A 17,635-nucleotide genomic window follows, 5' to 3' on the forward strand; every position below is an offset into this window, starting at 1 on the left:
ATACTAAAGTTAAATGATTCAGCAAGGCTTTAATATGATCTAAAGGAATTTAATCTTGAGTAAATGGAAAGAAATAATTCATATCCTAAATGTCGGCTCATCAAGATTGGGTTGAAGATGTTTGCTAAATACAACAATAAGAACTGTTCACATCCTGAAATGTTAAAATGAAATGTTTTTTTCAAACGTAATATTTTCTAAATAAATTTAATCTTGAATACTAAAAGCACATGTTAAAATAGCAATACATTAAATATTAGCTCAATAATGCCAGCAATATTTAATGAATCATTTAAAGAAGAGACAAAACACCAGAAACCTCAAACCATTACACTTTTACAGCTGAGGAGATGTAAAATTATAAACCTAAAACAAAACGTACGGAATGAATAAAAACGCAGTTTAGCATGAACGCAAACCACCAAAAGCTTTGGCACACTCAGAACATAGATCCACATTTTCAAGAAGTGCACCTGGAAAACATGCCGGCACTCTCCTAGACATGTCCTCAAGACATTTTAACAGTATTAACCAGAGTTAAGAGCTCTTTTTCAGTCACAGCTGGGAAATGTCAGGAATTCCTCCACCCTCCTCCCTGGCATGTCAGAACTCAGATTTCCCTTTTTCTTCAAAGGAGCCAGGATCCATCTCCTCCCCTGGTTTGAACTTGCCACAAACCTCCACCCAGCTTTCACAGATGACATAAACCGTCTTTAATTCTTTCCTAAACAACTCTGAGCGACACCAGCACCTAGCATTCAGAACTCTGTCAACATGAAAAAAAGAAGCGACATTATCATATTGTGCCCCAGTGGCAGATATGCAAACCCTTTTATACAAGCTTCAAAGACTTCAAGTATCATTTTCCTTTACAGAGCAACCAAATAGTCCACATGGTGGTTCTTATCCGAACCCACCCAGCACACCTTGTCGAAAGACTAGAACTCATAATTTAACTTTTCCCTCATTTCATATCAATTTGTTTGCTGACATCAGTTGCAAATATTTGAACTGAAAGTTTTTTTAACCAGCCAGATGCCACTTTATAGCGGCAGCCACCAGTTTGCTGGAAACTCTGGCAAAGGCGTAGATAAAGCCTTGAAAAAAGCTCACATTGGAGTAGAAAAATATCACCCTGAAAATTTTAGAGGATGCCAATTTTTGAGTATATTTATTTAGTAGGGGGAAAAAAAAATCATATTCACAAATGTTTGTTTTTCAAAAAATAGAAATCGTTTCAAACATCTTGGCACTTTCTACAATTCCCTTTGGTCAAAAGATTGTCAGTCTGTCTCTCTGTCTCTCTGTTGCATGCTTTGCAGTCGTTAACTAGTTTCATTGCTCTTCACATGAACATCTCACAAACCGAGATAGACTTTAGCTGTGATTACTGTGATAACCGTTGCGCAATGTGTCATTGTGAGTGCAGTGTGTGTCTTTTTGTAATAACGGGGGAGACAATTCAACTAACACTAACAGCATGCAGTAATTTAGCATGCACTGTGAACTGGCACAGTATGCACAATGAACGTGTTGTCACTGGAGAAACTGGGCTACTCCCGTGAAGCAACGGTGGGGCGTCTGTCACATCTAATAATCCCCTTTTAAAATCATTGAGACGTTTAAAGCTGAAACAGAAATGTGAATATTGTTGTCAAGGTTATTGATTGATTTTTTATTTTATTTTTTATTTTAGTTGCCAAAAGCCCAATATATACTTTCATATACCACAAAATAATATTACACCATCTTCATCCCAAGCAGCTGCCAGAACATTAGTGAGCCTCAGACCACACAGCTAGCCAGAGCAGCAGCAGCAGCAGCTGTCCTCACAGCCAGGGAGTTTACACTGTCAAAGCTCTTGCCTTCTGATAGGATTACCAAGCAATGGATGTGTCATGTCCAGTGTGAGATCATCTTCTTTCTGAACCTAAAGAACATATCCCTAGAGAGGCAGTGTTGAAACAACTGACTATTGATTCCCAGAAATGTAATCAATGTCACTACAATGCAATGCAAATTAATTTCTACAACTCTACATCTTTTGTCTTTGCTGTACTCATTCATTTCACTTTGTTGAACATTAACATGTATGTATATGTGTCTCAAGGAGTTTACACTAGGAACCCCTTCAATTCACACTGATATTTAACTTATTAATCAGAGTGAGACATAGGTGCTGCCTTGGAGCAGCAATGCTCTATTCTTTCCACAATGTCCAAATTTGACATGTATTTTCATCACTTTTTGTTGAAAACAGAAGCCTCTACAGGATAACCCTTTTTCTGCATCTTTTGCATCTTATGTGCATGTTTTTTTTTTTTCTCCATACTTAAAAAGCTCTCACAAAATAAAATAAATAAATAAATAAAAATGCCTGTAGAAGGAATAACAAACAAACTTCAAGTCTTTTGATAGTCACAGAGGGGAGCCAGGTTAAACTATTTTGTAGGAGTTTTCAGCTTACCAGAGTTTTCAAAATCTTTATAAGAGGCTGCCCAGGACTCAGACATCACCAGCAGGGTGTTTTCCATGATCTGGATGTCAGTGATGGGACAGTTGCACTGGGGATAGTCATCAGCACACTGACAGATGCACTGGTTGTTGCGGCACACATATTCACCCTCTCCGTTGCACATGATGTAGCTCAGAGCTGACTGGACAAATTTCTCTTGCAGGTATTCTGGGAATATGACCTGAAGGCCTGAAACAAACAAAAAAAAAAGTGAAGTTTTGCTTAAAAAATGTGACAACCCCCATTTTTCTTTCTTTTTTTAACAATATACTAGATACATGATTGAGAAAAGCTTTGTTTAACTTTCTTCATGTAACATAGAGTCAAAAAAACTGAAAATGAGAAATTGTATGTAAATATTTTGTTGTATTTAAATAGTAAAAAAAATCATCAGGAAACTGATGATTTATGGCAAACCATAAATCATCAGTTTATTGAATGATGAATAATTAATGGGAAATCAATATGTCATCAGGTCATGTTAATATTTTGTGTAATATGTGTAAGCAAATTTTTCTACAAAGGATAGCAGCATTTATACACAGGAAACAAGTTAGTTTGGTAGTCAGGGTTTAAAAGATCTGAGGTCCTTACCAGGTCTTCTCGTGACCCATAAAAGTTATCAGTGTTTTATATAAACTGTAAACACCCAACTGAACCGCAAGGGTCCTTCAGAAGTTATAACATCATTATAACATCATTAAATAGGAACTAAAATGAAATGAAATGAAATGAGGGTGTGATGGAAAAGTAACGTACCCCATCCTGACGAAGCAGAACATAGGGCATTTTACACCTTATACCAAAAAAAAACAAAAAAAAAAACATAGGTACCATAAAATATGAGGTTGTGTCAAAACAACAGAAATACTCCAGACATCACTGCACAAAATCCTCCCCAAAATGTGGTTTATATATTCATGTTTAGACCTACAAAGCACATTTTTAGCATGCAAAACTACAAAACTTTAAGATGGGACAAGCACATTCTTTATATAGAAAATACATGTTCAGTTTTATTGAAGTAATACAAAAAAAGAAACAGTTTCATGCAATTTAAATATTGGGATTATGCCCAATTTCTTCACAAATTGGGCTCTTTTGAAATGAATAATCTTGAGCATAATTTGATGGTTGAAGTTCTGATTTCCCCAGATCTGGGGCAACTCCCGTAGTTGCCATCCCTCCTTTCACGTCTATGTTTAAAGCAGTCAATGTTATTTTTTCTGAAGTATGCGCCTTCAAAGAATTCATCTCTTTTCTTTGAGCTGTTTATGGCGAGTCACATATAATGTGACAACGAAGGGGAAAGCCTGATGCTGGGCTTTGACATATTTAGCTGATATTTATGTAATAGCCTCATTTGTGATTTAAAGGTTCATTTAAAGTTTCAGAGTTCAAGCTGCTCATTCTTCAGTATCAATGACAAACTTTTAATAATTCTTAAGACTCCCAGCCAATCCATATCCCTTTGGGGATCTCACCGAATTAAAGCTTGGACATCTTACAGTTCAGGCTTTCACTTCAGTTCAGACCGGGAAAAATAAATCCCTTACTCTACAAGCCACTGGATTGGAAAAGAACTAAATAGATTTTTCCTTCTCATATGAAACAACATCTTGGCGAGACCGTATTTTCTTAATAGCTTTTCCTTGAAGACAAACTGTGCTTCAGTACAAAACATATGCAACCAAGAACTAGGACACAACATGTTATTGAATGATGAATAATTACATTATTCCTCCTGCTCACATTTTATTTTCACCTTCGGGTGAAAGGCGGAATCCACTTATGCAAAGTCAACTTAATGTGGCTGAAATGAAAGGAAAAGTAAGCATATAATTTCATATTGTACACATGAATCATTTTCAGGGTGTTGTCAAGGAGTCAAATGGTATCTCATTATGCATTTGCATGCAGCAATTAATCCTCCTTATTTTCACCCAAAAACAAACGCTGAACATTTCAGTGGGTAATTCAGAAACAGATGAAAGCCTTAATAGCTTGGGTCTGAAACAGAACACTTCAATAGTCATCATCATGATGACAGCCTCTTAAGAGAAGTAACACATAGTGCATTTTTGTTTGTTCATGGAAAAAAAAAAAAAAGTTTTGTATTTATTCTCAAAGCTCGGAGTTTAGACGGTCTTTATTTAAATCTGTTTATATGATCAAATCAGAGACTACTCAAAGGAATTCTTCCACTTGCAGCTATTCAAACACAGCCCCTACGCCTTGCACTAAAAGTCTTCTTACAATGCATACCTCTTTTTTGCACAAAAAAAGAGGTATGCATTGCATAATGAGGTGTGGGGATCTCTTCTATCCCCCACACCTCATCAGAAGCCCTGCCCATCAGTGATGAAGGGAACAGAAGGAAGCAGGGATGGAGCAAGTAAAGAGGATGGATAGATCATGTCTGACCACAAAAGAGTTTGGTTGCCCAGGGCTTTTTCTCCATCAGGCTTGTCTGGATCCAATATTCATTTAGCTTGATGTATTCCTGGGCTTGAAACTTTAATGTGATTTGTGGGAAAATCCAGATGGCAAGTTCACGGATCAACGCTGCTCCCTGACAGTGCTGGTGCCAGCGGCCGCCTGCACAATAACACCAATTGCCTCAGTGCTCCCCCAACGCCACGATCGCTCCCACCACGAGACCCTCCCCCCATTTCCTTATCTGTATAACTACACTGCATACCCCAGCTCTACCAACACATACACATACTTTATTTTTATTTTATATTGGTGTGTCAGTGCTGAAGAACTGAAGAAGAAACCATTTGAGAGGCTGACATTCAGCTCAACTCTATTGGTCTTGCAATCTCTTGTATTTCACTCTCCTTTGCTCTCTGTGTTTCTGTCCATTCTCTTCCTTTGCGTCTCTTGTTGCTTCTTACTCCGTCTTTGTACACATCTTCTACTGTCTTACTTCATTACACTCACTGCTACTCCTACCACACACATCCATGTGCCCCCTGACTTCCCCCATCATCCTTTGGCTCCCATTCACTCCATCACTCACTCTCTTCATTCCCGTTTCTTCACCTCTTCTGCTCTCCCCTACATTGTCTCCTGCTGAGTGCGCATTCAGATATCAGAAAATTCATGCCCTGCGTTGCCCTGTCTGCTACTATGCAGAAATGATGTCACGTAATAAACGTAAATCTATCAACATTTGTTAGAGCATTGTCAAAATGAGCAAAAGTATGGGAGCCCGCAGACTACAAATAAAGAGAGAAACCAATCAGATATAAAAAAACATTTGTCTTGTGACTTAGCAAGCTTTTCTAGGTTAGCGCAATAACATGTGACAAAATTGAAAATGATTGAACCATAAAGCTAGTTTATTGGATTATGAGTCAGGCATGTGTTGGGGGAAACACTAGATACTGGAGTATAGGTGTTACACTTACCATCATTTAAGGGGAGATGATGAAATGAAAGGTACATATTGCAGCAGCTTTGCTGCTATTTGATAACCTCTAACTTCATGCTCTGTCAGTGCAAATAATTCTCTTCAATACAGATGCCTAGCTTGCTCTAAATAAATAGCGCTGCAAAACGGCACATAATCATATTGCATATAAGCTGATAGATTTCGCTTCTCATATTTTGATGGATATGGACCCACAAACGTTCTATGAATGCTAAAAGCGAATAGTGACTTTGCCTTTTCATTATGTCTCTTTCATGTGTGCTTTTTCATCTTTTTTTTTTTTTTTTACATAGTGACAGATAGGGAGTGTAGGCCACAACTGAGGCTTGTAACTGCTTTGGCAAGCATTTGCCTACTTACTGGAATACCATGCTCCGCCTCATAAGTTACAGTTTCATTAAAGATTAATTGACCATTGTGTAGCTGCAATTTCACAAAATAATCATTACTTAATCCACTGGTGCAATAAAGTGCGTTACCTCAATGGGGGCATTAAATTACCACAGGAGGTTATTGTTGCAGCTATAATACCATTCCAAAAAGCTTTGGACAAAAGAGACTCCTATGTTCACGGTTGCACAGGCTTTCTTGTTGATAATACATCCTTGATGTGGAAGGGGAACATAATTTAAAATGTTGCTGCATTTGCCAGTTTTCACATGCAGACTCCTTGTCTTTACGTATGAGGTAGAAATGCAGCTGAAGAAGCTATTTATCCACTTTTCTTTTTTTTTTTTTGTATTGAGTGTGAGGTGTGTGTATTGGGCCAGACAGAGGATAACATGTTCCACTGGAGCTGTTCTGAGCTCTCAGAATATGTTAGCATTTTTTAAAGTTCAGAATGAGCTGTACTTAGCATTCAAACAGATAATGTGTGGTGTGTCAGTGCAGAGTAGATTATCGTAGATTATCATAAGTGCTCTAAGCACTCGAGTAAGCAGAAGCTTGTGTTGTCAAAGAGGACTGTTGACTCACAATTTTGTAATAGTTTTATTTGGAAAATTCCTGCGGAACAGGAAGTTTTATTGTTGGAATAATGCTGTCTGTTTCTTTTTGTAAAATGTCCCGCTTAGTTTTAGGATTTTTATAGAATCCTTATGCTCAGAAAAGGAATGAATGTATTTGAGGGAGCCGGATAACACAAACAGATGCACACAGCATCTTGCAAAACTATTCACACCCTTCTTTTCACATTTTGTTTGTTGCATTCAATTGTGATTTATGTGATAAAACACACTAATGCAAAGTGAAAGGAACATTCATAATTTATGTAGATCTTATTTTTATATGTATGCAAAAAATAAAATGAAATGCGTGGCTTGTAGTTTTTTTTTTTTTTCATATCAGTCTCCCTGATTTTACTTTTTGTTGCAGTAATAACAGCAAACATAAATATGTGCTTGATCTAAACCAGAGATGTTTTAAGTGCAGTCTGCCATTCGGAGCCATCGGAATAATTTTGTGTTGCCCTTGACTGCAGCTTAAAAATGGTACAAATTGGCCACCCAGCAAAGGTAGTTGATGTAGATGGAAACGTTTTGTGATTATTATTATTATTATTATTATTATTATTTTTTTTTTTTTGGGGGGGGATGACAATTTTATGATGCATTTCTATGATCTTAAAAATATGGATAGTTTTTCCAACTGTTTTGAAAAGAAAAAGTCTCAAGGTACATGTTCTCTTTGATTCCAGGCAAAAACAAAACAATGGCATTGTCCTGCCAGGAGGTGGCAATAACATTGGCATCAACTCCATCAAAATTCAACAAATGGAAAATCTTGAGAAACTAAATCACATGCTTTCTCAGACAGTTTACTTTTATTCCAGTCATTAATTGCGTAAGTCTGAAAAGTGTTTCAGGTGTGTTTTCTTTTTCATTGAAATTTAAGTGTGTGCTGTCAAAAGGCACAAATAAAGCGAAAAATATCAGTAATGTGAAATACCAATATTATTGCAGATGAAAACACTGATCTAGCTAATATTCACCTACTGTAGGACACACATTCTTCTTTTGCCGTCTACTTATCCATTTTGCTCATGTCTAAGCACATACAGCAACATACAGTGTCATTGTCAGATACAAAGACAAGACAATAAACTGAAAAGGCCCCAAAAGATAAATCTGCTTTAGACTGGAGAACACTTAAAAAGATTATATAAATGCCTGCCAGTTTGGAAGCAAACTAAAACAAATTAGGCATGGTTTAAAACCTTTGCACCATAATTCAGCTTTTGTCTTGATGAAACTGAGCTTATATATTTTTATCTTCCAGGTGTAGCAATCACAGTAAGAGCATCAATTACCTAGGAAATCATCTTGGCATTCGGTTTGCTGTGTTTGCCGTATAAAAAACAAAATGCTGAAATTGCATGTTGGAACAAATGTGATTGTGAAGGGCAGGAGAAGTAGAGAGGTAAACGAGACCTCCATGGCGCTGAATCATTACCCGATATTTTGCACCCTGAAAACCAAGATATACATGTTGAGTTAGAGAAAAATAAGTGAATGATTACTTTTATTCCTCTTTACAAAATGTGGTGCCCCGCTATGTGGCAAATCAAATTTTTGCACTTCTAAACAATAATGCAGGTCTCAAGATGCGTGCAGTAATGTTAAATTCACAAATTGCAGCTTCACTCAGTATTAGCTGTATTGAAAAACAATGCTTTGGTGTATAGTGGGGAATGTGATTGCCTTTGGCTGCTCATTCAGTGTTCAAGCTGTTCCGTCATGTGTTGCCATGTGTCCCCTCACAGCAGTAGCGGTAGACCTCGACTGGCAAGATTATTGTACTTGTCTCACAATAGGCACACAGACTGAAACCATGCACCCACATGCACACACGTAGATCCACAGCCTCCGTGAGCTATTGCAGAAATCACATGTTTTACAAGAAGCCCAGAGAGTGGGGGAGGAGAGACATATGACAGGCTCTGACATTTCCATTTGAGCTAGAACAGACACAACTGTCCTCAAAGTGTCACTGTGTGCTTTATGCACATCTCAGATCAAAAGCCCAGAGTTATCACAGAGAAGATATCACATATCCCTAAACGCAGTATTAGTGTTTATCTTCACGCTTTGATCAGAATGGACAAAACTTAATTCTAAGCAAAGTCTTGCACATTAACTTAAATAGATGTGACTGCAGTTTAAACTATATTGTAACCTGATTGTGAAATCCTTTTAAAATACAAGTTTTAATTCCACCAGGATATGCAAATCAGTGCTAATGAAAGCCACTCAACATTAAAAATAAGGATTACTAAATTTCTAATTTAAAATTTGGAAATAAAAATTTACGTTTGATACAGGAAATTAAAGGCCATCTGAAGAAATCACAGGATGCAGCAAACAGAGGAGGGGAAAAAAAAAAAAGTGATTTATGATCAAGCTTGTCCAAGACTAAGTTAAATATAGAAACATGTTCTGATGTTTTCAACAGGGGTCTATAATATATTAGAGATTCTTTTTTCAAAAAATAATGTGCTGAAAACTCTATATGCTTCCCAAATATAAGGAGAAAAGTATTAACCCTTGGAACCCCCCCGGAAAAAAAAAAAAAAAAAAAGATATCTAAAGATCAGATATTTTTTTTTTATTTTTCGGTGTCAAACTTTCATCATATTAGGTAAATACACTTAATTTCAGTACTTAGAATTCTTCTTAATTAGGAACTTTTTCTGATGTCACAAATCATGGTCACTTTACTTTAAATTGATCATAAAGGCATTTTTTTTTCTAAACACAAAAAAACTAGCATCCATCCATTTTCTGAACACCCTTGTCCCTCAGTGGGGTCGGGAGGGGTGCTGGTGCCTATCTCCAGCTAACGTTCCGGGCGAGAGGCGGGGTACACCCTGGACAGGTCGCCAGTCTGTCGCAGGGCAACACAGAGACACACAACCATGCGCACACACACTCACACCTAGGGGCAATTTTAGACAGACCAATTAACCTAACAGTCATGTTTTTTGGACTGTGGGAGGAAACCAGAGTACCCGGAGAAAACCCACGCATGCACAGGGAGAACATGCAAACTCCATGCAGAAAGACCGGGGCCGGGAATCGAACCCAGAACCTTCTTGCTGCATGGCAACAGCTCTACCAACTGCGCCACTGTGCAGCCCAAAAAAAAAACTAGCAAATTCTTAAAATTAATTCCTTTGAAAGGTCATGTGTGAAGGACAGCTATCTAAATAAATAAACCCCATGTGAAATGTGCATATTTATAGGACAGTCAAAAAATATATATTAATAATAAACTAATTTATAAATGTAAGACAATGTTGCTGATGCTGTGCATGTTGAAAATCCTGGATAGGCACAAAATATGTAGCCTAAAGGTAAACATGTTTCTATAAACTGAATGCTTGTCATTTCAAAGTGTCTAAATCTACAAAAAAAAAAAAAAAAAAAAAAAAAAAAAAAAAACCTAAAATCCTTTTAGTTTAATTGTTTGATAAGCTTTCAAATAAGTTTATCAAGAGAGAGAACACTTTAGGAAAGAGCCAAAGCAAAAACAAAAAACATGGACGTTGATAAAATGCCTGGGCTTATTTATTTTTTTTTCCTCATCCAATATTTGCTCTTCATGTTATGCATCAAATATTTTGTCATCAGTAATAATTCCCTGCTAACCAAAAGCTTTTTGTTTACTGATACTCCCATCTGCACATCAAATCCTCAACGAGTCCATCACAGAAACACCCAATTGATTTGTCTGTTTGTTTTACTTTCCCAAACTGTTTACAGCATTTTTCACTCTGAAAAAGGGACATGCATTGAGGAACATAGCAATGAGTATCCAATTCATCACTCTCTGCATGACTCGCCAGGGCCAGTTTAATTTATTTTCACTTTCCCACTTTGAAAACTGTTGGCTCAGGCTATTCTAACATATTCATAAATCTTCCAAGATAGGCTCATGGCTCTTCCAAGATAGGCTCTTGAGGAGACTGGAAAAAGAGAAAAGAGAAAAGCAGGCGTCGGAGATTGAAAGAGGCAAATTAGTTTGCTTTTGTTTTGGTGCTAATTTATGACAGCCACACTGGGGATGATAGGGTCCTCACAGGGTAATGGCTTGTGGAGGTTCTGGGGCCTTTTATCTTTCCGTGGTGGAGCTAATATATGTAACCAATTTGCAAATAATCACCTCCAGTACTCAGTTTGTCTGTTGCTTCTGGAAAAAAAAAGTAAAGAAATATGTTTTAATATTCTGATTTAAAATACCTCAATTTCAAAAGTAACAGCTAAAATGTATTTCCCTACAAATGCTACAAACATACACCTCAGGGGTCAGGAAAATATAAAAATTAAACTCCTTTTGTTTTTAATCCCTAAAAAAATAAATAAAAAAATAAAAAAATAGGCTTTTACAAAGAGTTTTACAAGCCCATGAAAATCCCGACCATTTAACCGTGTGCTAATACCCTCTCTCAACTCATTCTCAGTCCTCGATAAGCTATTTTTACTTGTAGGTCTCAGTGGAGACTGAAAGTGAGAATCCAGCCAAATGCAATATCATCAGGTTTCTAAGCTTTAGCCTGGAGAAAGGACAAACACATAAAGAACAAATTAATGCGGGAGACTAAAAGTTTATCTAATTCCCAACAGCTGTAAAGCTAAATTGTGCAGATCTTTCATGTGGATCAAACGAAGCAGAATAAACAAGCTAGAAAAAAACAAAACAAAACAGAATACAATCATCTACATGATTAATTCAAGGAAATTGGTTGCTATCCATTTAAGTTAAATATGTGGGGAAGTTTTGGACTTGCAAAATAATTAATGAACAATGGAATTTTAAACCATATAACATCCCAGACAACAAGGACAACATGACTCCAAAATGGCATTACATACTGAACATCCAAAACTGTGAAAATATGCATTAGTAGGATTTACAGGAACTTGCAAAAGTATTCACACCCCTTGAACTGTTCTGAATTTTGTCATATTGCAACCATAAAATTTTGTCAGTGTTATATTAATTTCATGTAATTGTATGTAATTTTTTTTATGACGTAATACATCAAGAGAAATTGGTATATAATTGTGAAATGGAAGGAAAATGCTACATTACTTTACATTATTATCTGTAAAAAAAATCAGGTCAGATTGGATGGTGTGTTACTTAACAGCAAGCTTCAAACTTCAAGCCTAACCACAGTTTCTCTGTTGGATTTTGGTCTGAATTTGAGTTATTTCAATACACTAAGCTTTGATCGAAAACGCTTCATTTTAGCTCAGCATATGTTTGGGTTCAGTGTTCTGACAAGAGATAAACCCTGATTACAAATCTTAGACTCTTCTAGGTTTCTTCTTATTGCCCTGTATTTATTTCAATCAGTCCTATAAACTCTGAACTTCTCCGTTCTTGCAAAAGAAAATCATCACCAAGACATTTTACGGCAACCATCATGTGTCACCATGGGGGTTGTTTGTTCCTGGTAATTTGGAGTGCTGGGTTTCCTCTTCACAGCATTTTGCCCCCATTTGACCAAAGCATTTTCTTACGCATGTATTCTGTGTCTCCCATATGGTTTGTGGTAACCCTTAAATTGGACTCTTTTATGGCTTTCTTTCAGCAATGGCTTTCTTCTTGCCGCTCTTTCATAAAAGAAAGATTTGTGGAGTGCATGACTAACAGATTCTCCTAGCTGAGCTGTTGATCTTTGCAGCTCCCCCAGACTTCCCACAAGCCTCTTGACTGCTCAGCTAGCCTCTCTGATTAATGCTTTCCTTCCCCAACAGATCAGCTTAGGTGGACGGCTAGGTCTTGGAGTGTTTGCAATTCTGGTGAACAGTTTCGTTTACCAAGTGATGGATTGCACAGTACTTTGTGAGATGTTCAAAACCACAAACTTCTTCTTTAAAAAAAACCCTGATAAATACCTTATGAACTGACCTGTCTGTTGTCTTCCTTAGTGTTCACAATGCTGTTTGTTTATTAATGTGTTGTTTAGAAAGGTCTTACTCTAACATCTGCTTTTGTACCTAGATTAAATTACATAGATATAGATTATTCTTACTAATTATGTTTTCTCTGGAGGCAATTAGCTGCACTGTATTATATTGAGGAGGAATGATAATAAACGGGGGTTTAGTACTATGCATGCTAGAGTTTTTGGAAAACCCTATATCATATTTCTTCCATTTCACTATGTGCCACTTTGTGTTGATCCTTCATAAAAACAAAAATAAATTTAAAAAAATCTAACAAATGGAAGCTTGTGGTTAGAAGATGAAGAAATATGACAAAAGTATGGGGACAGTAGATATTTTCCAAGCTTTAATGCATTAATAGATAAAATATTGCTAAATCTTACAACAGTGTTTGTGACGCTGTCAAGGACAAAAAAATGGGAGTAGGGAGATGAGTGATAAATAGTGGTAAATAGCACAAGGAATATTTGCCAAACATTTTACATACCAAAGCCATGTGACCAAGGAGCAATATCTGATTTTAGGCTATGTGGCTGTTCACTTGATGCCGGAAACCACTACAAAATTCTAAACTAAATCTAGTGCGGTAAAGTGGAATATATGTTTTTACTGAGCAGTATGTGTATTTTTTGCTTTTATTGTGGTGTCAAAGTTTAGCATGTATTTTCACTGTTTGCAGTGTATTTAATTATGGTGACAGCGTTGTTTAGGGCACATTTTCCTAGACAAATTTCCCCTATGGGTGGAACAAAGTATACATTTATCATCTGCACCTATCTACGTAAAAGCAAACAGAATATCTAGGTAGCGTCAGATTCACTGTGTTATCTGCGTCTCGCAGTACCACCAACTCACAAAAACAAAACCACAGGAGTGAGAACAAAGGAAACACTTTCTCCTTTCATAAAACTTGTGTATGTGGGAGAGAGCATAGTCAAATATCTAAGGCAACCACATTCAGAAAGTTGCTTATTTCTTGCCTTTTAATTCAAAGTCCTGTCTGTGGTATTTCCACACCAAATTCCATCACAGTGAGGATAGAAAAGCTTGATCATAGTGAGCATTACAGGAAATACTTCACAGCATAGTTCTAGAGTCTTATGTGGGTATATCAGTGAACAAACTGCAGCAAAAAAGATAATAAAAAAAATATATATAATGACAATAATAATAAATCAAACCAGCAAAGGGAAACACCATGATTAAATGTTTAATTACTGGAACAAATCTAGGGGTGTTTTCTATTACTGCATCCTTGTTGCAACTCATGTGATTTTAACATACCAATAAGATCCTCCTATATAACTGAGCAATTAAAAAGACTAGATTTATTATATTTCAAGTTTTCATTTTTTGCAATTCATAAAGAATGTGCATCAGTGTTAAACTGAAAAAAAAAAACAATTAAATTATGTGAATTAAAGTAACAAGAGAATGCTGCTGCAAAAGCTTTAAGCAGATAAAATAGTCTGAGATGTGTCACCATGGAAACTTCATGTGATTATGATTAAAAGTGTGGCTCTAAGCACTGACAAGAAAAAATGCATCAGTACCTGATTCAGCACACCCAAATGGCCAAAATACTTTTGTGTCTGCCAACTTTAAGTCAGAGTGTGGTCTATACATCAAGCAACCGACTGGTTGGAACGCAGCCTGTTCTCACTTCCTGTTTTGCAGTCTCTCACCAGTGTAAGCGGAGGAGCTCGACTGCTGTGCAAAAGGCTTAAAAATCTTAAATCAGTCAGGAAACTGTCAAACTTGGTCTAAAAAGCATCTATGAATCTCATAGTCTCATTTCTTAGCAAAGTGCTGGAGGCAAAAACCAACATCAGGGTGAAAAGAATCAGAAACTCTCCTCAGTCAGAGTGGCAAGTTTTCACTCTGGTTGTCATAGACTTAAATGGTAGGAGAAGAGAAGCAAAGAAAACAAAAACAAGAGAATAGAGAAGAAAGGGAAGAAATATAATGATCAGTCACAACGGAACTTATTAGGGACTAACCGTGCCTCGAGGATTCCTCAAGCAGAAAAAGAAAACTGCATAAAATAAATATTATTCTTCAATAGCTGTTTCATAAAGTTGAATGCAAAAGGAGACTTTTTTTTCCCTTACTATTAACCTGAACAATGAGGTCAAACAAGCATATTTTTAAAGACCAGAATGGTTATGAATAAAACAAGGACATTGGTTATGAATATTAAGGTCATTTAATTTCATTATTTACTCTAACCTGCAAATTTCAGTAGCCTTTTACTGCATATTTCAGCAGCACTCCTAACCAAACTCATACTGTGATGCTTTCTGGTGAACATTTTAGGGAGGAGTGGGACAAATTTGAACATTTAGTTCTGCAGTGCAAAACCGCTTTTTAAAATTATAATAACTATCATAGTAACTCCACACAAATCTGTTAAAGAATGAATGTGGATAGATGAGAGCATAGAGGTCAGAGGACAAGGTAGCAATTTTATAGCTCGATTAGATCTTTTCAGAAATTGAAAAAGGTAACATGTTTCAAGTAGATTAGTTAAAATATATATTTTATTGAAATAAAAAGTAGCTGAAGACCTCTGTCTGAATTTTAAATTTGTCCCACAGTTAAGGACTTGTAATTAATCATTTGGGGATGATCAATTCTATACATCATCGGTGAGCGGCCCTAAACAGTTAAATATGTTGTCTTGTATTATCAGACAGTAAGTAAATCCTCAACGGTGCAGACAGTGTCTCTATAGTAAGACATTAATTAATGCTATTATTGGGTTCATTGTGGTAATTTCTGAGTAGCATTAGCATTGATTCAGTAGCACTGGGACTGGAACAGATTTGAATATGACTTTGCAGAATTGCGTCACTCATCCCACAAAATATTTTGACATGGTTAAAAAATAAAAATAAAAAAAATCCATTCCTTCCTGGCTTAGCAAGTGATCAATATAAGTATGCTGCAGTGAGAAATGTGTAAGAAGGACATTTTTGATTTGTGTTTACAACATATTTCCTCTGTATTGAAATTAAAAGGCAGATATCCAATGTTGCAATAGCAGTATTAGAAGCTGTTAGTTTTAAGAGCTCATGTTCATGCATGAAAGATTTGACTATGCCAAGCCATAAGTTGAAACAAATGCATGCATTTGGTAGGTAACAAATACATTTTCACTATATGAAGTGAACTTTTTTTATATAATAAGTGCAATTATTAAATATCAAAACATAGAACATAATTTTGGTGCTATAAATATGGGTATATTCAGTGGATGTTTCTTAATCTTTCTCCATGTTTCCCTCTTCTCATCATTACTGTTTTCTTTTTACTGCTACTGTAATATATATATATATATATAAAACATATTTGGCAAATATGACACATTTAGTCATCCATATAAAAACACATTTTCACATTAGAAATTGCTGCTGGTGATCTGTGATCATCCACACTGGCCAGATGCGGCTCCTCCCTACAGTTTAAATGCCAAAAGTTAGCATTTTAGCTAATTGTCTGGTAAAAGGTCAATAGGCATTTGTAAATGAGACACATGGCGGGTGTTCATTAGAAGTGCTGAGAGCTGCTAGAGCTTATTAGAGTAGCACAGGGCCCAGCCATTTCCGTCTCTCTCAAGGGAAAGTCTATAAAGTCCATTTATGCTCTGTAGTCAAAGAGGACAATGCTGTCAAAGCTGTTATTTCTTGGCATTGGCTATAAAGACCAGTCAAAGGCCACAATAAACCTGTTAGTGTTTTCGCATGAATGAAATGTAGTCAAGATGGGGCCACAGTGAAGTCCAGAGGTAGTTCCAAATTTTTAAGTATTATCTTATTTTCTTTTTTTTTTTTTAAAGCTTACTTTGTTCAGTGCAAAACATTAAAACACTATCCTGTCAATGTATCTTTTGAATGGAACAATTGACTTTTTTATCTTGAGCCAATTTCTTCTCTGCTATTCATCAGTTTAAGTGAAGGCAGTGAAAAGAGTCTCAGTAAATGTAACATTGGACCCAATGTTTTCAAGAATGCTTTGTGCGATATAAAAGAAGGCACTTGTTTGGTCTGCTGAATAAATGTTGTATTGATTCTGGTGATAGGAGAAGCAAATGTGACCCATTATCTTAGCTGTTTTTAACATGTAGCTCAACATAAGAGAACACACATCCTGACTTTCACTTAAAATCAAAAAAGTGCAAAATAAATACTCTGGATGTTTAAAAATATTTGTGAACTAGCAAAGCTATTATTTCCTCCTGAATCAATTCATCTAAAACATTTTACTTGCATTAAATGCTAACTCTCTCTTTATTTGTAGAGAACCTGTACATGTTATCTCATTAGATCAGAATCCTTGTGAATTGTAGAACTTTTTTATAGAAATGTCAACATTTATTATATTTATCACCACAAAGAGTGTTTATGCCTGACACAGTTGAGATCACTTTTCTTTCCACAATCTAGATTTGAATTCATGGTGTTACATAAAGGGGCAAAATGGAATTAGAAATTGAATTAAAATTTTTTATAATGTTGATGCAATTAACAAATATCTAAACATTTATCAATCTTATTATTTGTGGTGCTGTGATTGTATGCTACTGAATGTAGCTCAAGCCCCTCAGACAAAAATAATGCTGCTAATGACAAAATGTATATATTATCAAAAAAGCCTGTCTTAGTACACCAGTTACATGTACTTCAAATGTACTTCTAAGTAGCTCCAATTAGTTCACTTTATTCATGT

At 36.1% G+C, this 17,635-nt stretch overlaps 1 protein-coding gene across 1 annotated transcript in view; it reads right to left on the reverse strand.

Annotated features, from left to right (window-relative positions):
• brinp1 (bone morphogenetic protein/retinoic acid inducible neural-specific 1) overlaps positions 1 to 17,635 on the reverse strand; it is a 61,959-nt gene that overhangs the window by 9,918 nt on the left and 34,406 nt on the right. Inside the window, exon 4 of the mRNA XM_015046172.1 lies at positions 2,468 to 2,704. Within this exon, the coding sequence (XP_014901658.1) occupies positions 2,468 to 2,704 (237 nt within the window). The remainder of the gene's footprint in view (positions 1 to 2,467; positions 2,705 to 17,635) is intronic.

The sequence above is a fragment of the Poecilia latipinna genome, unplaced genomic scaffold (assembly GCF_001443285.1).
Source record: "Poecilia latipinna isolate Pla-1442-1.1 unplaced genomic scaffold, P_latipinna-1.0 Scaffold767, whole genome shotgun sequence".
Classification (NCBI taxonomy): Eukaryota; Metazoa; Chordata; class Actinopteri; order Cyprinodontiformes; family Poeciliidae; genus Poecilia; species Poecilia latipinna.